We start from the raw sequence: 23186 nt of genomic DNA, 5'->3' as shown, positions 1-23186 counted from the left end.
AAAAAACCCTTTTATATTATATAAAAAAACACCATAATATTTGAGAAGTAAAATGAAGTTTATAGGATTTATAGAAAGTGTGCAATAATTCTTAAAACTAATTTGGGCACCCCAACAGAAAAATTACATCAATACTAAGTAGCTCCTCCATTTGCAGAAATAACAGCCTCTAAACTCTTCCTACAGCTTCCAATGAGAGTCTGTTTTTGCTTCTGGTTGAAGATATTTCGGATCATTCTTCTTTACTAATCATCTCCAGTTCAGTCTAGACATGTCAAAAACAGTCTTAGGCTTTTTTAAACCAGATTTGAGTAACAAAGGCTACGTTCAGACTGTGTGCAAATTGGATTTTAAGTGATCAAATCAGATTTACACGTCCAGACATCACAACTGTATCTGCATGGTGTGGTATGGGGTTCATCTTCAGTAACTAACCATGGGACCGCTGCACTTCAGTTATTGAGATTTCACTTTCTCATTGTTTGTATAAACAAGTGTTTTTTTTTTTAATCTACACACATTTACTGTAAAAATCAACTGATGAATTGCACTTTTAAATGTTCCAAACCTGGCCTGTGTGCCCCTTGTGGCTGAACATTTGGACACACTGTATATGACTGCATGGAATATAATCAAATTTTTTGGAATCCTAAACTGGGCACTATTTTAGAGCACTGATCATAATATTGTTAATAAACACATTTAACAGAGTATTACATTTACAGCTTAATATTGAATATTCCAAAAGGTTAAAGACATCCAAAAAAAACAACAGAACGTTTTTATTCTGCACAACCAAAAATCTTTCAAGATTTACATTTTGACATAAATTATTTAAAAATGTTTATAACAAAAATAACAGTAAAAATAACTGCAAATATAAGTAACAGTTAATGGTTCTTTTTTCCAGCACAAATAACAGAACTTTACATTTCAGACTTTTGTGTATGATATCAAAATGAGGTGACGGGATGACCCAAAAGTGACCCAAATAAACAAGATAAAAACAAATAAACCCTGTCAGGTGTAATAATGAAATGAAGTCATGACACACATACTAAATAAATCAGTTTAAGTCTCTCAATAATGATAGACCAGTTTGTTTAACATAAATCGTATGTAACGAAACAAAAAAAAAATCATAAAGTAAATATATCTACTTTTTTTTCCTATACATTTGCACCATACATAATCACTGAGTGAGTGTGAGAATAAAAGGTTTAACTGGGTTGAAAAGTAAGTAAAAACAAATAAAAGCTTAAAAACAACTGTAATAAAATGAATACAGTATTATTTCAGGTTTTGTTGAGCCTATTCGCAGTTCCATAAAATCCTAAAACCCATCTTGAGAAGGTGTGTGAAGTGTCTGAGGTAAACAGTTGTCTTTTGGTGTTGGTCTCGGTTGGAAAAAAAATAAAATAAAACCAAAACAAACAAACAAACAAACAAAAAAAAATCACCCACCATGAGCACTATTATTTATGCGTCATATAAAATACCAGGACAATGTAACAATATAAAAAGACAGCTGTGTGTTAAGGGCTGAACGTCGCTGTGCGTTGAGAGAGAAAGTGAAAATTTCAAATTCCTTGGTATTCAAAATCATACAAACTGGCGGGGGAAGTAAAATCATTTACAATTACATTACATTTTATGGACAGTGGGAAATCCGCTATGCGTGCTGGGCTCAGGAGGACGGCTTGGCCTGCGATTCTGTGTCCGAGCTGGGCTCTTTAGGGAAGCAGGTAACCTCCACCATGCCCGCGCCTGTGCGTGGTACAGCAGTGTTCATTATATGTCTCTGTAAATGCTTCACCCAGTCCTCCTGTACGGACAGCGGGCCCTGGAAGACTAGATCACAAAACCTGCAGAAGAGAGGAGAGAGGGGAAATAACCACTGTAAATAATCATAATAATGTTTATTACCACCATACATAACCACTGTATTTATCCAGTGAGTATATACACAATGTTAGTTCACTGTGTTATATATCATGTCTAAAATCAGTGCAGTGTTTTTTTTTGTTTTTTTTTTTAGAAAATTTTACAGCATGCTTCCCTCTGCCGACAACTTTTATGGAGATGCGGATTTCATTTTCCAGCAGGACTTGGCACAACGCTCACACTGACAAAAGTACCAATTGTCTCAAATGTTATATAATAATCTAATTTTCTGAGACACAGTTTTTTGGGTTTTCTTTGGCTGTAAGCCATAATCATCAACAATAAAAGACATAAATGCTTAAAATAGATCACTCTGTGTGTAATACATTAATATAATATATGAGTTTCACATTTTAAACTAATTTACTGAAATAAAGAAAATTTTAAATTATTTTATTATTATTATTATTATTTTTTTTACAAGCACCTGCACCAATTACCTTATGTGTCCAAATGGTTACAGTTTGGTTTCGTCAGTCCACAGAACTGTATCCCAAAACTCTTTAATAAGCAGTCTTATCCAAACTTCCTCCTGGCATATTCTAGAAAGTTTTTGACGTCCCTTGTGGTCAGTAGTGGGTTCCGTCTTTTTTTCCTTCCTTTTTAATTCATTGTCACTGAAGCACTTATTCCAGCGTTAATCATGTAGGTGTCTTTCATTTACATAGGAGTTAGCTCTCCTTAGCTCTCCTGAGTAAGTTGCTAAGGCCCTTAATGAAATGTTGGGTTATCCTCCACAGCCAGGCATGTTTGCAGCAGTTCTATTAGTTTTAAAGTTACTTATAAAACACCCCTGATGGTGTCTCTTGACACTGTATTTTTTTGGAGATCCTCTTACACCCCAGAAACTTTAGGTGTAATAAAATAATTCCTTCTCACAGTTTTTGAGGAAGCTTCATTGTTTTTCTCATGATTGCAATTTAATACCTTCATAGATATGGTTTATATGGGCATCACTGTTAAAGCAAATGAAGGATCATTATATGCCTATTTTAACAAAAGGTACTGTTACACAAGAAAACTATTTTACCAAACTATTCACAGTAAATCACACACATACCTGCAGGTGAGTCTGTAGATTTCTTCTGGAGTGTGGAACCCAAAGTTCTTCTTTCTTGACCTCTGCTTCCTCTGTTTACAGTCATGAGCTGGAAAATGATGAAAACCAAGTCAGAGATAAACTGGAGAAGTGTAAAATGCTGATACACCAAACTGATTCTACAACAAACATTTCCAGATCTGATTAGACATTTTTAATAGACTAAGAATCAGCTGTAAGAGAGCGCCCTCTAGTGTCTCCTGGGCACTATTTACAGCAACAATTTTCAGTTCTTAGCAGTTGCTATAAGTTTCCTCATCTCTCAAAACAAGCATTTATTTGTGACTAGTTACACTGTATGCATTTTAACAGAGGAGCATAAACTTATGCAGTATTTAAGGATGAACATTTTAAGGTTTAAAAAAGTTACATTTTAAAAAATGGTCTAAAAAAATATATAAAATAAAACTATATATATATATATATTGCAGTTATTTCTGTTAACAAATTACAGTTATTGTAACAGGCCCATCACTATTACCTAAACAAATCATTCCAAAAAGTCTCATTTTATAAGTTGTTGCCAAATAAATTGGTGGTTTTAACTAGTGTTAATTAACATCACATCTTAGCAAGGTTGTGGTGCTGCATTATTTATAGAAACACAAAGATAGAACCAGATTGCATCAGTGTCAGAAATCACATATTATATGCTATAATTAAGCTGTTATTTGAGCCTATAACTTTTTTTTTTTAAATTGTCAGTGTGGCTTATAATCTGGATACAATCTTATACATGGATTTAACAGTCAGGTTGTAAGTAGCAGTAGAGCCACTCTGCTGAAGTGCAGAGTTATACAGGAGTTGCAGTTTAGTTCTCCAGCACAGAGACTAGAGCAGCATTAGCATTACCTGCTAACCGTGGTAACAGCTAGCTCTTTTGCTGTTTTTTTTGGCCTTTTGCTGAGTATTTTTGGCCTTTAGCCTGCTGCTAACACTGGCTAGCGCTGCTAGAGCAGCATTAGCCGCTAACCGCGCTGAGTGCTAGCTCTTTTGCTATTCAGAGGTGAGTATTAATCGGCCTGCAGCCTGCTGCTAACAACGATTAGCACTGCTGGAGCAGAATTAGCAGTATTAGCATTAGCTCATTCAGCGGTGAGACCTGCTGAATAAGAAGGAAAATATGGCAACACCCCTGTTCCTTACTAGTATCGCATCAGGCACCTTATATTCCGGTGTGCCTCATGTATAAAAAATAGACCAGAAAATAAACATTTGCCTTACAATCCGGTGCGCCTTATAGTGCGAAAAATACTTTATATATGGTAAGTGTTTGAGTGCTTTAGCTACTTTTATATAGTATTTGCGATTGGATTAGTCTACTTTTTCTAGCTTTAAGCTAATCTTAACTAATACTAAAGCTAACCCTAAAATGCTCAAAGGGATTGCATATTTATTTAGGTAAATAGCTGACTATGTTTTATAATCAGGCTGTTAAATGCAAGTTTCTGTTTGGTTATTTAGATACAACTGAAGGAAAAGGCCATTATTGGGAGACAACTATGACTGAAGTTATCTTACTTTAAAGTGGGTAATTAGCTAATTAGCAGATAACATCTGCATATACTAAGCGTACCTAGTGTAACACCTTGCAATTTACACTTTGGGCCAATAGTGTGATATTACTAGTGCTGTCAATGTTAAGGCGGTAATTTCTCCTTCACACATACACACACTCACACAGCTGATGCTCCTCTCCTAAAGCTCCGATATTCTAATATTAACAGCATCAAAACCTCCCTAAAATATCATAATAGTGTAATAAGAGCTCTGTCTGTTCACCAGGCATACAACACCACAGAATTGTTTTTGTCTCCCTCACAAAATACAGAGACGTTCCAAGCATTTAAGTGTTTTATTTAACATGATTTCATGATTTATGTTTTTTTATTAGAAGAGCTCACACCCCTTAAAATGTGAAATGTGAGATTAATTTTTGACAGACTGGTGCTCGGGAGAAATTACTTTGGGTGAAAGATTATTTGCATTTGAACAGAAATACTGTGCTACTTACTCGTTCCTTCAGTAAGCGTGTTTCTTTTTCTGCGTGTATACGCTCGCAGGTGATTGGACAGGCTAACTCCACTGTGGAATGATGTATTACAGTGAGCGCACACCTTTCTGCTGTGTTCACCTTTATCTGAAACTGAGATCATCAACAGTAGTTAGACCAACTAAAAATACACACAGTCTGAAGTTAAAGTGAGGGTATTTAACATTCCTTCATCCACATTGTTACTTGTGTACTAGAAATGTGTCATAGACGGCTAATATTACCCCACACAGCGGATAGGACCATTTTAATATGAATCTCATTACAGGAGTTGCCATTTAAAAAAATCAATATATTGTGATACTGGAAGCAAGTCAATATATTGCGACTTTTTACATTAAGAAATTGTCATAGTATAAAAAAACCCACATTTTATATTTAAACATTTTTATATTTCAATTCTAATGTCTGAATAACCTTAATAAATTAAAAGTTTGTTATTTTTATTGAAGGAATGTAGTTTCAGTATTAAATCAGTATAATATCATCATTATATCATTGGCACAAAAATGGTCTTAATCACAAAATTGTATATCGCAGCAATTTCTGGGACAATATAAAGGCTGCACAATATATCATTACAGCATCTTTATCACAGCGTGTACTCAACATGGCCATATTGCAGAAAGTGTAATGTCTTGTGTTATGTTCAACTTTTTTTTTTTTTTTTACTTTTTTACTTCTTGATACAAATGAGAAAAAAAATAATCTCACTGGAATGATCATGACATATTTTTCTGCCAAAAATTGTTTAGTCAGAAATTGATATTAAATTGTTAATAAAGTGGGCTACTGAGATTTACTTCAAGTAAAAATGTCTGTTTCTGTATATTGACATCACAATGTTATTTATTTATTTATTTATTTATTTATTTAAAAAAATTGTGCCGCCCAAGTCAATATATTGTCCAAACAAAAATAGTTACATGACGGGCCTAGGTGAGTATTTGCACATCTGTCTCAGCAATGTGTGCAACCTTTACATTCATGTAGCGGGTCTTTTTGGTCTAATGTGACACAGATTGGTTGTTTTTGTGTCAGTGTGAACATCCCAAAAACACAGAGAATGGGACATTTTCAAATCCAGTTTGAAAAGAGTCACTTTAATATGATACTAAAATCCGATAAATATGAAATTTGTTGTAATGCGACTGAAAAAAGTGAGTAAAATTTTCCATAAAAAAAGAAAGGTTGTGTGTGTAAGGAGTAATAATTGGGGTGACTTCTATAGGTCAATATAGAGCTGGGCGATATGGGAAAAAATCTTATCACGATATAGTTTTCCATATCAGTCGATATCGATATGTATCACGATATAAATCAAATCACTTTGTGTCACACTTAAAGGTTTGTTTTTATTAGTGAGAGAATAAGGGAGTGATGGAAGTTTTATCACAATATTTTTTTCTGTATCTCCATAATTATTAGGGCTGGCCCGAATAGCATTTTTTGAGCTCCGGATATTTGGCAGTAATTGGTAGCGAATATTCCAATATTAGTTTTTAAAAAAAACAAATTAATCATGAACGCGAGCCAGAACCCGAGCTTGAACGTCAGCCTGACTCAGGCGCTGCATGAACTCGGGCTTTTTTCCAATTTTTTCCAATTTTCCATGACTGAAAAAAAAACTTGGGCTATAAGCTCAATATTAAATATTTCGTTTGTTTAGAAATTATTTTATATTCTTAAACCATGTTAAATTATATTAGATTAGTAGGGCTGGCCCGAATAGCGTTTTTTGAGCTCAGAATATTGGGCACTGATTGGCAGCCAATATTGGAATATTTGTTTTTAAAAAGACGGATTAAAAACTGATTAAAGTAAAACAAAAATTGCAACTCGGCCCCTTTAATTCACCACAAAGTTTTCCAAGACCCAGCCGGAAAAAAAAAGATTTCCCACCTTTTCCTCAGCTGGGTCGGGCTCAAAAAATGATTTGTGATAGGCTGTTTTTTGGTTTGTTTGTTTAAGCACTTAGGCTTTTGTACTGCTGCAGTGCAATATTTAGATTTTATATTCTGAAATTCGTTAGGTTTTATTTCTTTTAGCATTTTGAACTTTTTTTCCAATTTCAAATTTATTTTTTTCTGTTCGTTATGTTCTGTCGGTCCTTGCGTTTTTTGTAGTTGAAGTTGAATTTAATATTGAAGTTCAATATTTCTAATTTATATTTTGAAATTCGTTAGATTATATTTATTATTGTATTTTGAGCTCACTTTAGTTGGTTATTTTCCAAATTCATATCTATTTTTCTGTTATTATTATTAAATGTTATTAGCTTATTAGCTTAGCTTGTCATTTAGCATACAGAACTTCTCACGGATTTTTAATGAATGTTGATTTATTAATTTAAAAGCTGTACCTTATTAAAAGTATTTTAAGCCAGACAGACACTGTGTGATTTTTTAATGAGTTTATCTGCACTTTTAAATGGTTTGTCCTGTAGGAAACGCACACGATTTGTATGCTGACACTGTTGTCTGACTGAGGAGCTGCTTTCCGTCAAATGCAGCCTGTAGGCAGGAAAAAATCCAGCCAGAACCGACCATATCATGAGCCAGTTTTAAAGCCAGTAATTTAGTAGAGCATTAAACTACAAATCTGAGATGTACCTGCTGTACTTCTTAATCTCTGCCCCCAAAACGGTCCATTAACTTGCTTGACAGACGCGTCAAATCCCCCGCGAGCACGCGCGGCGCACAGCGCACCGATTAATTCATGCGTTGAGCTTTAAACGCGCAGCTGAGCTGTAATTGGGGAAATATCACAAAAATCACAGTGTGATTTGTTACATTAAAAAAAAGACCATTTTCTTCCGCCTAATCTGAGAGGAAAGCGGTGTTCTCGACCGGCCCGAGTTCATGCAGCGCCTGAGTCAGGCTGGCGTTCAAGCTCGGGTTCGGGCTCGCGTTCAGGCAGATAATCTAAATGATAAATGATTTTGTGTTTTTGCACTTGGGCCATAAGCTCAATATTAAAAAGTTCGTTTGTTTAGAAATTATTTTATATCCTTAAACCATGTTAAATTATATTAGATTAGAGGAAAGTCATTTAGACATCATTCTTAAGGTGTTTTTGTCCTGTTACCGCTCCGCAAAAAAACCTCTTCCTTTAATCCGCGCCCCACATACACATTTTTGCAGCACCTGCCCCGAGGTCCTAATATAAATTGAATTAATTACATTTAGTGCTTAAAATTTACTTAAAATTTATTTAAAACGTGCTGAACAGTGCGGCCGTTTATTCCCAAAGTCCAAACACTATGGTTGTTTGCGTGTGTCGGGCCATACTCCACTATTCTTTAGGGTTTTTTGTTGCATGCATGAGAATAACTATTACAATTTTCTTAACTATTTATTAATTTGCTCCAGCGTCTTCTGGATTGATTACACGTTGTGTTTTCGTTGTTTGCCGCGCCACTTAGACGGAAATGGAAATGAATGTTTATCGAATTCTATTGCACAGGCTTATCATCGTCATCGAGGGAAAAATTATCGCGAAACAAATTGATATCGTTATATCGCCCAGCACTAGGTCAATAATATTAAAAGAAACATATTGCATAAAGCAGCTGCAGCATCAGTTTAAAACAAAGCTTAGAGAAACCATGAGTGTAAACTAAAGAAGTAAGCGTAGCAAACAAAATATGCCCTTGTTACAGCAGGCTGGAAGGCATTCTTAGAGGTAAGCTCAGCTGCAGTCACTGGAACTCCTTGATAGCTTCTGTGATGCTGGAGAAGATGAAACTGAAACTTCACGTGAAGCACTGCTCTATAGTGCAAAAGTGTCAGTTTAGGAGCATTAATTGTTCAGACCAATATCAGAGAACAGAACACATTACAAATTCTGTGTGAACAGACTAAAATAAACATTGGATTTGGTAACAAAAAATGAAATTTGAGACACTTTTTATAGAGCCTAAAAGCAGACATCAGTATTTGAATTTGCATTTTCTATATAATATATAAACCTGAATGGTAGAATTTATAAACCTGGCGTGGCGAGGTGGAAGTCTTAAAATAGGAGAATATGTTCATTAGAATATAGTACTAAACCAATAGAAGAATAGAAAGTACCTGATACTGAGTTATGCAGTGCTTTACATTGATGTAGTGCTGGACCTCGCTCTTTAATTGGAGAAAGAAGAAGAGCCTTCCTCGCTGTCTGGAATGAGCTCTTCACTTTGGCCTCCTCATGAGCGCGCCTCTTCTTTAAAATTCCTATAAGATCACTGGATGGTGATCCTTTCATCACATCTTTCATCTCTGTCCTTTTCTTTTCATCTCCCGATGGAGAAGAGATCTGTCTGTGCTGTTTGCCACTATGTGCAAAGCGCTGCACTTTGGCGTTAGAATAGATGAGGCCATTACTGACTCTAAAAGGAGATAATTTATTCGAGGCTCTGCATTTCTTTTCCAGAGCCTGTAACTTCATGTTGAACTGCTTCTTGTCACGCATCAGTTCCTTCAGTGCCTTGATAGGTGACCGGTACGCAGCCGAGGACGTCTTTCCTAGCCGTTTCAGGTGTCCCCGAACGTGATTGGACAGTCCGATCCTTGAGATAAACCATTCCCTACATAGTGGACAGGTGAGCTCTGTCTGTTCCTCTGACGTTTTCCCGGCCTCAGCCTGGCTGTTCTCTGTTACGGCAAAAAAAAAGAAAGAAAGAAAAAAAGTCATTATATTTAGTTATTTATTTATTGACTCCACAGTTTTACCTCACATCAGATTTTATACCCTTTTAATTGGGTTTGACTTGAGTTATCACAATATTTCATGGTATTTCCGTAATAACAATACTTTTGGTGATATGACAAAACACTGAATTAAAAAAAAAAAAATCAAAAATACACTACCGCAACAAAATGAAAAATACATTTTACTATTGAAAACAATATGATATGGCACACCCCTAACTGAGATATTAAAAAATACAAGAATTTTATCAGATTTGTAAGAGAAGTCAATGATCCAGAATGTCATGATACTAATAATGCACTCCAAATATCTCCTTATATTCAGGATTAAAGTAAAATAAACTATACTGGACAGATATCTCTAGTCTCTAGTAGATATATAATGGGAAATAAGAACAGTGTGAATTTTTCTTTTGCTAAAAAACAGCAAAAAAGTAGTATCCTAATAAGAAAATTAGGGGTGGGTCATATGTCTCGATATTTCAGGGTACAATATCATTTCCGAGATTTAAATATGTTAGCGATATTATTGCTTACGATACTATATGGCACACCCCTAACACATACATTCATGACAATACAATTTCTGCTCTTTAAATTGGGTTAGACTGTAACACAATAATTTAAATATGGCAGAGCTTCTGCTTGTTTACTTGAGTTAAATTGTGATAGTGAAAGTAAGGGTACTATACCACAACCTAACTCAATTAAAAGACCAGAAACTGCACTTTTATTGAATGATATATATATATTTTTTTATAGTAAATGGAAAATTAAGCCCCTAAACCAATGTATTTACATGAGGAAACGGGAATAAAGATGTGCATGCTTACCCTTTTTAACTCGAGACATTGCAGCCAGTCTTCGCCGAACCTGAGGCACTTTTTTAGGGGATACCATCTGGGCTACTGCTGCTTCATGATGTTCACCACTGCTCAAACCCTCTCTGTGTAAATGCCCTCTAATGTGGTTGGAGAGACTAATCCCTGACTCGAATTCAGCAGGACAGTACGGGCAGGATTTCAGGTCCAGGTCAAATTCTATATCATCCTCACTATTCACTGCTTCATCACACAACGTCTCTTCCAAGAATTCTTCTTTGATGGAACATTTCTGCGGGGAGCTTAGGTCTTCGACAAAGTATCCACTAGAGGCACGTGGGCTTCCCTTCGCTGGAGAAGAACGCTTGCGTGAATACTTGCTGTTGATATACAAACCGTCTTGGACATCACTTTTTTCTGTAAGGTGGAAGCTGGAATCATAAACTAAATCATCCTCCTCAACGTTCAAAACCTTGCTCTTTTCTGGGCTGATCTTTTTCTTCAGTTTTTGCTTACATTTGGGAAAGTCAATTAGGATATCTTGGCCTTGCATGTTGTGGAATGGAGTGGACAATTTCCTTTTGGAAGGAGATTTCTTCAACGATGGCTTGGCCAAATGTTTGAACTTGCCTCTTGATTTCTGTTCTTGGGGACTGTCGCCATTATTGCTAACCTCTTCACATGTACCACCACTTCCACTAGACTTCAAAGTGCCATTTGAACTCCTCTTCTTGAGGGCAAAAAGATCCCCCTTTAACCTAGAAGATGATTTGAGACCCTCTTTCCCAGACTGTGTGGTTTCGAGATCAAGGGAATCCTCATCACTGCAGCATTTATCAGACTCTAGACTCTCTAGAGCTGTAAGACTCTTATTGTCAGTTTTTTTGTTAGTGTCAGTTTTGGAGGTTGTCTGCTGGTTACGTCTTTTTCGAGATAGAAGAGTGTTGATGGATTTGTAAACCCTAGATCCATTTTTGGTCACTTTTTTATTTGCCACCTCTTTTCGTTTTCGTGCTTTGTGCCTTTCTGTTACTTGATTAGATTTAGCGCTCTGTTTTTTCCTACAGTCTTCAGGCTGTAATCGTTTTGTTTCCCTCTCTGGCGACTGTGAACCTACACTGGGCAACTTGCATAATGAGGAAGGCTGTGCCATCTTCTCGTTTTTTTCTGAACTGCACGTGAAGTGTACACCTTCTGTCAGATCTTCCTTTAAGTCCTTCCGGTGAAAAACCTCGAAATGATTTTTAATGATGTTCTTGTTTTTTGTTTTAAAATAACACAGCTTACAGGTGAAAGACATTGCTGTTGCGTTGCTATCTGATGCACAGACATTCTGTTCCTGTAAACTTTCTTGTTTGTCCATTACTAGATACTGAGCTTCTGTGACTCGATGCTTCGTAAGCAAATGACCCTTTAGCTCAGGTTCATTCAGTGCCATAAAATGGCACTTTTGACATCGATAGTACCGCTTGTCTTTCTCATGGCTTTTCGCATGCTGCACAAACTTGTTGGGGCAGTTGGTTCCAAAAGTGCACTGTGGACACTGTAAACTTGCATCTCTGCCCTCGTCTTTAAGTCCAACGGTTTCCTTGACCTTCCGGCTCTTCTTTTTGTGGACAGTTATGTGTTTTAAAAACGAGTTGTGATCAAAAAATGACCTTCCACACTCTTTGCATATGAATGGCGACAGATCTGGAGCATATAAATGTTTTTTTGAGTGCCTCTGTGAATTCGATTTCGCATTCCATTTGCTATTACTTGGGAAAAACACTGTTTCGTCCTCCAACTCCAACCCCTTCTGACCCTTCCTGTTTTTTGCTGGTTTAGGAAAAAGGTGTTTCAAGGCCACTGCAGTTCCGTTTGAGTATGGTGTTTGGCTGCCTTCACCCAAGTGATCGTTTTGTGATTCAGAGTCAAACTCTATGTAGGGCTCTTCTGAAGGATCTACCATCACCACCATGTCCATTTTACGCTTTCTCCTCCTATTGTTAACAGCTGGCTGGATAGTGGGCACCTTCTCCTCAGGTTCAGTACGATCAGGATCCTCCAGCAAGAACTTCATAAACTCTTTGTGTGGATTCCAGCTCAGGTCATTACCATCATCATAACAGTCAAGCGAGTTCTCTGGAGTTTCTTCATCAAAGCCCCATATGCCTCGATTTTCAACATCTTCAGCAGTTAACATCTGTCTAATGGTCATTTCACCGTCCTTCCTAAGTGGATCACATTCTTCAAACTGGACGCTGGTGGCGACTGTAGAATTTTGTGTGGCCAGTGATTTGGGCAGGAACCCTGGCACATTTTTGGAGATATCTAACAGAATTTCATCTGAAATATTGGGCGAAGCCGATCCATTGACATAAGCAGCTTTGGCGGGCCCATCGGCGCAGATGGACTCAATAAAACGGACGTGCGTGAGGAGATCTGCTTGGTCACCGTTTGGTGTCATGTTCTCACGTGAGCACTGCATCGATGGTTCTAACACACTTCCACCAAGAGAGAATGTCTGGGTGCTTAACATATTCTCTGAGATTTCTGATATGGAGACATCATGTTCATCTATGTTGGTGTTCTCCTCCAAAGCAGACATGCCTCCAGAATGTATCTGGAACAAAACAGCAAAGAAAAATATGTAAAGAGTGTAAAATTCGATTCAAATGTTTGTTTTAAAAGCTTTACAACTTTCTAGTATGAATGAATGCCATGTGCGCTGTTTTTTTGTGAAAAGAGATCCTATGTAAAACACACAGAGGTGGGTAGTCCAGGTCCAGAAATTAAAAAGTTTAACTAGTATTTAAACAGAACTGTTCTAAACATACACCTACATATCATTATTATACTTCACTGGTGGTGTTCCATAGACACATTCTAACAATTTGTTTCTTAGCTCTGAATTACTGGGCAAAGCTTAAAACTCTGATGTGGTATTTGCACAAATAACATAGGAACCAGCTTGCCATGCTGTTCGTAACTCTGCTAGCTCCTTTCCGATGATACGGTATCGCTGCCTGACTTCAGCCAAGGTGGAAGAGGACAAGGTGGACGAGGACATGAACTCACGAGTTGATGTAGACACGGTGCATTCCTAATCGACTAATTTTTTCTGAACATTCTGAAGATTCATATGCAGCATGCACAGAGAACAAAAGACAAGAACATGAGGATTTTGGCAGAAGGACACCTTTAAAATCAGAGCAATTACCAGATACAACTTTCAAAAGTACATCACTTCGCACAGTACAGTGAGTATCAGAACACTAACCAGATACCCTTAAGATTTCCTGTATTTGTGTAAAAAAAAAAAAAAAAAAAAAAAAAAGCAACAGTCAAATTTTACCACCGGTGTGCTTTCACATTTGCGTATTTGCGTTGAGTAGGTAGTTGTGTGTGCCACACTACACCAATACCCTTGGGCAAGGCTTAAAACTCTACACTTTCCTACTTGTGTTAAATCAGGCATGCAAAACATGGACAAAAATGCGATAGTACTGTTGGATACCCTGACATCGATGTAAAACACAATAACTTTAAATACTAAGCTAGCTTAAAAGTGTATTTATCTCCTATCAGTAGAGCTAAAAGCAGTATTTTATTCCTAGAACTGTGCAGTATGAGAAGGAAATCTGTGTGGTATCGGTCTCCCCCTGCTGCTCATTCCTCAACAGACATTCCCCACCCCGAGGTTGCAATGTTTAAAAAAACAACACCTGCAGGGAGAGAAGTCATTGAATCTAGCAAGCAGGCTGGTTCAGCCCAAGCCTTTGCTGCTAAACAGCCTAAAAAGCTTTGGTATTCATCAAAAAAGCTCAATGACTAAAGGGCGTAATAAAACACTGACTACTTTTCTCCTCAACAGGTTACTTTTGTCAGGTAATTTATCACAACCACTAGGTTAGCTAAGCTAGGTTAGTAAAATTATCTGAAGTGATCTGCGCAATGCTGGCTAACACAGTCATGCTACACATGCTTAAGGGTACTGAAGTCAGTCACAGAAACCAGAGGGCACGTCATAACTGAGATCTAGATCAGGCTGCAGGTTTATGTTATCTGCTAAACTGAACAGTGTATTACTGGGATCTGTAAAGCAGTAGCTCCAATTCTAGGGTGTGTATTTTCGAATGCAGTGGAATGTTTTCCAGTGTAACGGATTGACCTAAGACCAATTTTTACTTCTGCGTCAAACCTACAGCGTAGCCTACGCGTCGCAGCGTACCCTATGGCATAGCTTGACGCGCACCTCTCTGGAAATGTAACTAAGCATCGCGCTACGCAGACAGCCGCAGCTGTGATTGGTCTGCCAGGCCTTGCGCCACCTCCCACACATTCCCGCCTTTGCAGTTTAAACTGCAGAGCGACACAGAGCCACTGATATGCGCACGCAGAAGTATAAACACACTACCCTGCGTAGCACCCTTTTGTTGGATATGTGTTGGCTATGGCGTAGGTTCGTAATACGTAATATGTTCTACATGTAAGTCGCTATTAATAAAAGCAAGGAAAATTAATTCTAATTAAATACTGTCATGGCTTTTCAAGTGATTAATTTTGAAGTGATACATTGCGCAATGTCACACAATGTCGTTTATAAAAAAATGTCAAATTTTACTTCTCGACTTATCGTTAATTTGAATCAGCACCACACTACACAAAGCGCTGGGGACAAAAACACAGTGGGAGTGAGGTAACGGGCTAACTCATTCAGTTTACACTTAACTTGGTCTGTGTCTCCAAAAGTGGCCAAACACAACAGACTATAGATTTTCTCACTATACATCAGTACTTTGCACATTGAAACATCTTCTGGAAATTAAAAGGGCATTCAAATCCTTTTAAAACAATGGAGGCCATGGCAAATATAATTGTTAGTTGACTTATCGACGAAATATTAATCAGATTAGTCGATTACCAAAATAATCATTAGTTGCAGCCCTAATTATGGCAGTCGTTACTGTTGATGAAAATTTTTTTGTAGTGTATGTAGTGTTCTACTAAATGATTTAGCTAGTAAATGTAATAAATTATGAAATATTGCTGCACAACATGAGGAAAAAGTTCTGCATGGTCCAGAAGGATAGATCACTGCACTGGGGAGTGCAGGAACTAGCTAACTAACTAATGCTAAGAAACAGATGACAGATAACCATGCATTTAAATCCTCTTTACACATTCTGCAAGTAAATCTGCAGTATGACCCAAACCCAATTCCAATCAGTTGCATGTGTTGTTGATCAAGCCCATTTGTGGAACAACAGCCAAGCATGGAGTCCTGCAGCCTATCCATTTCCTATGCATTTCCAGGCTGTGCAAGCAGTGTTTAATGCATGCTACGTGTTTAAACTCCTCCATAAAGGCTTCAGCACTGTTTTTCTCCTGATTCTGCAGGCTGGTGCCGGCTGTGAGTGAGAGTGGTGCTACTGAGTGCTGGCTAGGCAGCAATCATTGCCTATTATGTTCCACATCAAGCCACACAACACAGCAGCGCCTGCACAGCCAACTGCGCCTGCAAAACGGGCGCTTCCACCCTGCGAACCGAACACGTGGGCACGTTTTTATCCTACCTTTCAGCCGCAGAAACAGACAACAACAGCACCGAACCGAAATCATTTCATTCCTCCTCGCTCGATCCTTCCATCCATTGCGAAGCCGCCATGTTTTGCGCGATGGTCCATGCATGGATGAGACCACGGCACCGCTCTGAGGGGCGAGTGTGAGTAGTTTTACACGAAAACACGAGGATTTAGCGCGTTTCACATGACAAAACTATACAATCCCACACGGGACCAGTATAATTTAGCGTTTAACTCAGATTACACTCTGTATTATGTCGAAAGCACAATTTAAAGTAGAAATGTGTGTCCGGTCCCCCCAAACACAGAGTGGTACGCTCCAAATAGGTGGCATCAAACACCCAAGTCTAAAGCCGTCGGTGGAGAAAAAACCCACACACGAGCAGGACGACGACAAAAGGAGCTCTCTGCTGCAGTAAAATCACATTAAACACCTTCATTTCGCGGAGGATTGGTTACATCAGCACCCAGACCCTGATAATCTGATCATAAACAGTGACTCAGGCTCAGAGAGTTGTGTGTGTAGATGGTGAAAATAACTGGGGGCCATCTAACCTATCTATCTAGCTAACCTATCTATCTAACCGGCTTACGTTGCTTACAGACACATAGCTCCATTTAAACGAGTCGTGACTACAGTCTGTGCTGCATTTCAGTGATTTATAAAACTGCTGACCACAATCAACAATAAACCAAATAAAAAAACTAAACCAGATAAAATAACGTGTAATCAGCTGCAGGTTGAACGGTTAGTGGAGATGCTAGCTATCATCCTAGCTAGCTAGGTTAACTACTAAGTAATAGCTTAGCCAACAGTAGAGCTAGTTAGCCTTGGGTATTTGAGCAAGGATGAGAGAATAGTTAAATCTTTAGCTAGTAGGAGAACAAATATTTATATATGTATCCTGTTTTGTAGAAAATGCTTTAATGACATTCCCAGGAGTGTATTAATGATAATTTAATGTTTTAATTTAATATATGTTTTAATTTAATATAATAGCTAGCTATGTTGTCCTATATTCTACAGTTTAAATGCATGGGCGCATTTGCAGACATCTCCTCTATGGAGTTAGCTGGCTAGCTAACTAACTACTTTCTTCAGAGCAAAATTCTATACAACACTAAAACTCATTTATTTATTTAGTATTTTGACAGATAATTAAGTGTATTCACTAATGGAATAAAATGTGTGGTAGGTTAGTTAGCTAACAGTAGCTATAACCAAGCTAGCGACACCAGACAAAAAAAAGGTATGTTAGCTAATTTAGCTAACCTGCTGCTGTTGAACGTTTAGCAGCACTGCTACCTTCAATAGCAAGCTAATTTAGCCAGCTAGGTTATCTAAGTAGCTGGTAGCTGTGATGTATTTCAGTGATTTATAAAACGGGTCACCTCATGGAAGAACAAAATAAACCAAATTAAACGCTACATGAAATAAAATAGTGCTTAACCTACTGCTAACAACCTAGCTAGCTAACTAATAAGTTAACTACTAAGTTAGCTACACATTAACTAGCCACCCCACAATGTAAGGTGCCATTTAAAAAAAAATCCTCTAGGATATTAGCTAGCAACTTTATAGCAAGACTCTATAAAACACAAAAAAACTCTCTTTTACTGCTGTCAGTGTTTTAGAAAATAATTAGCTACTTGTATCCACTAATTAACCTAGCACTAGCTAATCTACCAAGCTAGCTGGCTAATTCAGATGAGAGCAAGGTAAGTTAGCTAGGTTAGCAAGCTAATACTTTATTTCTAACAAAAAAAATTCTAAAACCTTATAACCATCATTATTCTGGAGTATTTTTCATAAAGAATAATTGTATACACTAGGCTAATATAAAATGGCTACTATAGCTACCAGGTGAGGACAGTTGAAGGTAGCTTAAAAATTAATGCTAGCTAGATAAAATAATTGTATCCTTTAGACAACACACCAGGTAATTAGCTAATTAAGTAAAATAAATTAGTTCATCTAGCTAGTTAGCTAGCTACTGCTGCTTGTTGAAGGGTTAGCAGCACTGCTAACATCACTAGTTAGCTAACTTAGCTAGTTAACTAATTTAGCCGGCTAGCTTGGTTAACTAGCTAACAACCTAGCTAGCTCTCTAGTAAGTTAGAGCTTAGCTAACTCTAGCTAATTAGCTTAGGCATTTTAGCAGTGTTGAGAGAATAGTTAGGTTTTTTAGCATGTAAGAGAGCAACTATTTAGACTGTTGTGTAGTAAAACGCTTTTAAGACATTCCCAGGAGTTTTTTTTAATGACAATTTTATGTAAAAAAATATATAAGCTAGCTATATTACCTTATTTCCACAGGTTAAATAAATTGACTGATTTGCAATCAACTCCTCTACGATATTAGGTAAATAGCTAGCTACTTTATAGCAAAACTCTATAAAACACTAAAACTCATTTATTAAGTAAACTAGCTATCTATGAGCTAGGTTGGTTAGCTATCTAAGTAAGCATTAGCTAACTAGCTAACCTACTGCTGTTGTTGAATGATTAGCTGTGTTTTATCCAGTTGGCTAGAACCTAAAACCTATAGCTAGCTTGGTCTTTGGCTTGTTGCAGAACAAATATTTATATTGTTTGTAGTTAGTTATAAGCTTTTAAAACATTCCCATATGTGAATGAATGTTTATTTAAAGCTAAACAATATTAATTAGCTATTGATACCTATAACTTACTATCATTAGCATTGCAATTGCAATTAACTGTCTACTTCACAGCTAAACCATACATACTAAAACTAAAAATTTTACTACTGTTTAACATAAAAAACGACCAGGATTGCTTAGTAGATACTCTTGTATTATCTTAAATATTGCGGACATAAATTACTTTTTAACGATATGTAATGTAACTATTATACTATTATTACATACATACTACTACTGATGTAACTACCATAGCTAAGATACACAAAATAGTATCTATCATGGGGTTAATATGAATAACACAATTACCAAATTACACCAGATGAGCGCAAGTTAGTCAAACTAGTGCTCACATAAATGAAATAACATTACAGATATATTTATATATGGTTTTGATATTTGCAGGTTGTGCACAGACAGAGGTGCTATAAAACAAATGCCTTTAAATGATGTGGTAAGTCTCAAGCAAATTATTTTAATTTGTTATTAAGGCTTTAATTTTGCCACATTGCTGTTTACAACAAATAAATGCAATGCATGTAATATATTTACAATATGTAACACCTGTAATGTTATGAAAGCGATATTTATATGTTACAGGTGATATTTATACTGTTTCAGTGAGATAATTTGCACTGCAAGATAATAATAAGATAAATCTTTAAAATGCAGATGAAAGTAAGCTAACTCTATTTACTGACTTTAATCTACAGAAACTGTGACTTTAGAAGATGGCAGAGTGTGAGGACTTCACTTTACCACTAGACAGCCTGTTCTTTGTCAAGCCAGTGGTTCATAAAGTGTAAGTAGATTACAGATATTCAGAGGTAGAGGCTTTAACTACTGATTATGTAATTTATGTTAATACACTGACATATGTCATGGAACAGGATCTACTATTGTGTTCCATGATTTTGTTGCTATAGGCTAAGGAACGCTAGACATACCTGTGGGACGTGTGTAGGAATGAATGTGGATATGATGAGTCTTGTCTGTTAACATTGACAATTCTAGCCAGACATTTTATAAATATAATATTTAGTTTCTTACTATGACAGTGGTATCCTATGGTATTGTATCGCCAAATTCTTGCCAATATGCAGCCCAAATACCAACTAATTAAACAACTAGCCTGGGGATGTTTCTATCTATCTGTTTGTCTGTCCAAATAGGAACCCATTATGTCAGGAGCAGAATGTATGGCAGCTTGATGCTCCACCATCCGTTTCAGAAATACCAGCAACCCAAGCCATACAGAAAGAGGCAGAATGCATGTCTTCAGTTGGTGAGTCGCAATAGTCTAACAGTTGTCATCTCACTTCAGAACTGCGTATACATTTTTATTTAATAAATTTTATTTCTATGTTTATGAACGAACACACTCAGCCTATATTACATATAGTATTCTCTTTGTATACGTGTGTGTGAGTACATGTGTGTATTCCTAGTAGGGGTTTGACGTATCGTATCAGACGCAGTAATATCGCCAACATTTTTCAACATTGTGATCAATACTATACCCTGAAATATCATTTCATATCACCCACCCCTAATTATCACATCAGGGTACTATTTTTTTGTTGTTTTTAGCAAAAGAAAAATTCACACAGTTCTCATTTCCCGTTATATATATACTAGAGACTACATAGAGTATCATTTATTTTACTTTAATCCTGGATATATGGAGATATTTGAAATAACATTATTAGTATCTTCTAACTTCTGTTACAAATCTGATAAAATTCCTGTATTTTTTTTATATCTCAGTTAGGGGTGTGCCATATCATATCCTATGCAATAAAAAAAATAAAATAAAAACTTTTTTTGCAATAGGGTGTTTTTGAAATAATTTTTTCTAATTTACTATTTTTCATATTGCCAAGAGTATGGTTATTGCAAAAAATTCCATGAAATATCGTGATATTATTTTAGGGACATTGCCCACCCCTTGTAACTGTTAATTCAGATAGTGATTACTTTTATTTGGTGTCACTATTCAGTGTAATTGCTTGTTTCTCTGGGTAAATATGGGGACAGAGGTGGCTAAGGGTGGATCAGTGCTCTTAACTGGGTCATTGGCAACAAGGTTGTGGATTCAATACATACAGTAGGTTCTCCACACTACCATTGTTGGGCCATTAACCATCCCGGCTCCAGGGTTGCCATAGTGTGGCTAACACTACAGTCTAATTCGGCTCTTTCAGCTAAGATATGTGAAAATGGGGGCAGTATCCCAGCTGTGACATCAAAGGTAAAGTTTGTGGGTTCGATTCCAAGCCAGTGCCACTGTTGGGCCCTTGAACAAGGCCCTTAATCCTCACTGTTCCGGGAGTGCTGCAGCTCGGACATGTGTGCTCACTGCATGCCACTGAGTCTGTGTGTTTACTGCATGGAAGGATTAAAGGCGGAGGCCAAATTCCAACACAAGTAGGATCACTATTTTAGATTTGTTTAGTTTATTTCAAAATGTATACACACGAGAATAAATAAATAAAAAGAAAAAACACAACAAAGTATTGCATTTAAACAAATCAATACAGATAAAATATGTATAAGGGTAGGCTGAAGCTATAGCTTATTTTGCCTGTTTACCTAAGTAATATACATTTTTATATCACACAGTGGAGTAACACAAAAAACAAACAAACAAATAACCCCACTGACAGATACACGTCTATTTTTTATATTTTTCCTTGCTCAGCTTCTTCAGCTAATCTAAGTTCATAATGTTTCATGTAATGTAATTTAATAAATAATTCATTTGTTGGTGCAGAGTAGTCTGCTTGGTCAATATTTTTTATAGCTTTCTTCTGTAGTATAATAAATGCATTTGTGTTGGTTTTATATGTGTTTCCCCACATGTATGGAATTATGAAAGAACAGTACAGTATATTTAGTGAAAATATTCATAAAATATGTGTAGTTTTATACAGTATTGGAATGGTTTTGATCATTTTGGTTTTACGTTATGTGTTAATTTATTATCAGTTATCACATCCAGAAATGTATTATCATACAATCTTACAATTTCAAAATAATCTATTATAATTGGTCCTTCATTCTTTATTTATCGATATTATAAACTTTGTTTTCCTTATATTTAATGACAGCGTATTAAGTGTAAACCATTTCTTTAAAAAATGCACTCTGTATACTATACGATAATAAACTATGCTTGTCTATATGACAATAAACTCTTGAATCTTTCATTTTAAATGTAAGTTGCAGTTTTAGTGCAGTTTTTAGTAATGAAACTATATGTTTTAGGTCTTTGGGACACTTTTTAAACTCCTCTGCAGAACACAATAAATTGCACATAAAGAATTATTCAGTAAATACAAAATTTAACATATGACCAACTTGTTTTAATGCAACTATTAACAATAAGCAATGATGATATAACTTTATATTGTCTTAAATTAACATCTCTCCTGTTCACAAAGGTTGCTCTCAGAAGATAAGAAAGTTCTTGCCCCCTTTCCAAAGACCCTTTGTCAGTGCTGGAGTCCAAGATCAAATACAGGCAGATGAAACAGGAAGCCATGAGATGTTGAGGATGCAGACGTCTCAAACACCTTCAGCTAGAAAATGCAGCAATCATGCCTTCCCTGGTACACAGGAATTTGATATCACTGTGAAAACCAGACCATGTCATCCCACTGCCACTCCACTATTTAAGACTCGGTATGCTGCATTTTCATTTCATTCTTTTTTTCTAAATACAATATTTTTATTGTGATATCTTGTCGCTTGTTGTTCCTTTTGAAGTCAAGGTTATTAAAAAGTGTTTATTCTTCATATGTCGTTTATTCTTCATATGTTGGAGTAACTGCTTTTACTGTTTGGTAGAGACTGTTTACTAGACTTTGCTGTGATGATTTGATTGCATTCATTAAGAATCAGCATTAGTGTCATCTATCAATGTGATTTTTGCAGGCTGTTCAAGCCCCCCATGAGAATGGACTTAAAAAGCTTCAGTATCTCAAGTCAAACAAACTCCTCAGTGGATGACCACAGCCTCAGTGGGGTCGCTATGGTAACTGAGCATCCTCCAGCAGCGCACGCTATTGCTACCTGTAGCCCCTTCCTGGATCCAGGCCAGATTGAGGAATGCAATTCTCCACAACAAAAGCACGACTCTGGTGTGAAAAAAGCTCATGTCCTCCCTTTGACACCCAAGCCCATTCATATACAAGGTAGTACGTGATGATCCTGCACATTTAACACTCTGGATAGCTGTGCTGCACAATATGGTTATTCAAATATTGACGCGTGCCTCACTGATATTGCAGAAGTCTGCAGTATGCAGATAAGCCCTGCAACCAGTCACAATCAATTAGTGTG

The 23186-nt window shown here is 36.7% G+C and overlaps 2 protein-coding genes across 12 annotated transcripts in view; one reads left to right on the top strand and one right to left on the bottom strand.

The window, feature by feature from the left end:
* Window positions 1–749: 749 nt before the first annotated feature.
* On the bottom strand, window positions 750–16299 carry znf644a (zinc finger protein 644a). The gene is made up of 6 exons (XM_015604784.3): window positions 16173–16299; window positions 10627–13219; window positions 9173–9736; window positions 5058–5189; window positions 3005–3092; window positions 750–1865 (listed from the first exon to the last, which is right to left on the bottom strand). Exons 2-6 carry the CDS (start codon window positions 13202–13204, stop codon window positions 1688–1690), a joined length of 3540 nt encoding a protein of 1179 aa, XP_015460270.3. The 5' UTR covers window positions 13205–13219; window positions 16173–16299; the 3' UTR covers window positions 750–1687.
* Window positions 16300–16515: 216 nt separating this feature from the next.
* hfm1 (helicase for meiosis 1) overlaps window positions 16516–23186 on the top strand; it is a 29902-nt gene continuing 23231 nt past the window's right edge. For 5 of the 11 annotated variants that reach the window (XM_049467114.1, XM_049467110.1, XM_049467112.1 and 2 more), the window contains exons 1-6: window positions 16516–16596; window positions 19248–19296; window positions 19556–19644; window positions 20015–20127; window positions 22286–22526; window positions 22779–23038. In XM_049467114.1, coding sequence (XP_049323071.1) covers window positions 19574–19644; window positions 20015–20127; window positions 22286–22526; window positions 22779–23038 — 685 coding nt within the window. In that variant the 5' untranslated portion in view covers window positions 16516–16596; window positions 19248–19296; window positions 19556–19573. The other 6 variants (XM_049467113.1, XM_049467106.1, XM_049467109.1 and 3 more) reach the window with 6 other exon arrangements.

The sequence above is a fragment of the Astyanax mexicanus genome, chromosome 18, assembly GCF_023375975.1.
Source record: "Astyanax mexicanus isolate ESR-SI-001 chromosome 18, AstMex3_surface, whole genome shotgun sequence".
Taxonomy (NCBI): domain Eukaryota; kingdom Metazoa; phylum Chordata; class Actinopteri; order Characiformes; family Acestrorhamphidae; genus Astyanax; species Astyanax mexicanus.
Note: the sequence above shows the minus strand (reverse complement) of the source record. Positions and strands in the feature narration are given on the sequence as shown.

Excerpts from the sequence above, each read along its gene's own strand:
- znf644a (XM_015604784.3), bottom strand. The coding sequence starts at position 13,204 with ATGTCTGCTTTGGAGGAGAACACCAACATAGATGAACATGATGTCTCC. Across the intron at positions 3,093-5,057 it reads CACGCTTACTGAAGGAACGA|CTCATGACTGTAAACAGAGG; the intron begins GTAAGTAGCACA and ends ATCATTTTCCAG. Across the intron at positions 1,866-3,004 it reads ATCTACAGACTCACCTGCAG|GTTTTGTGATCTAGTCTTCC; the intron begins GTATGTGTGTGA and ends TCTCTTCTGCAG.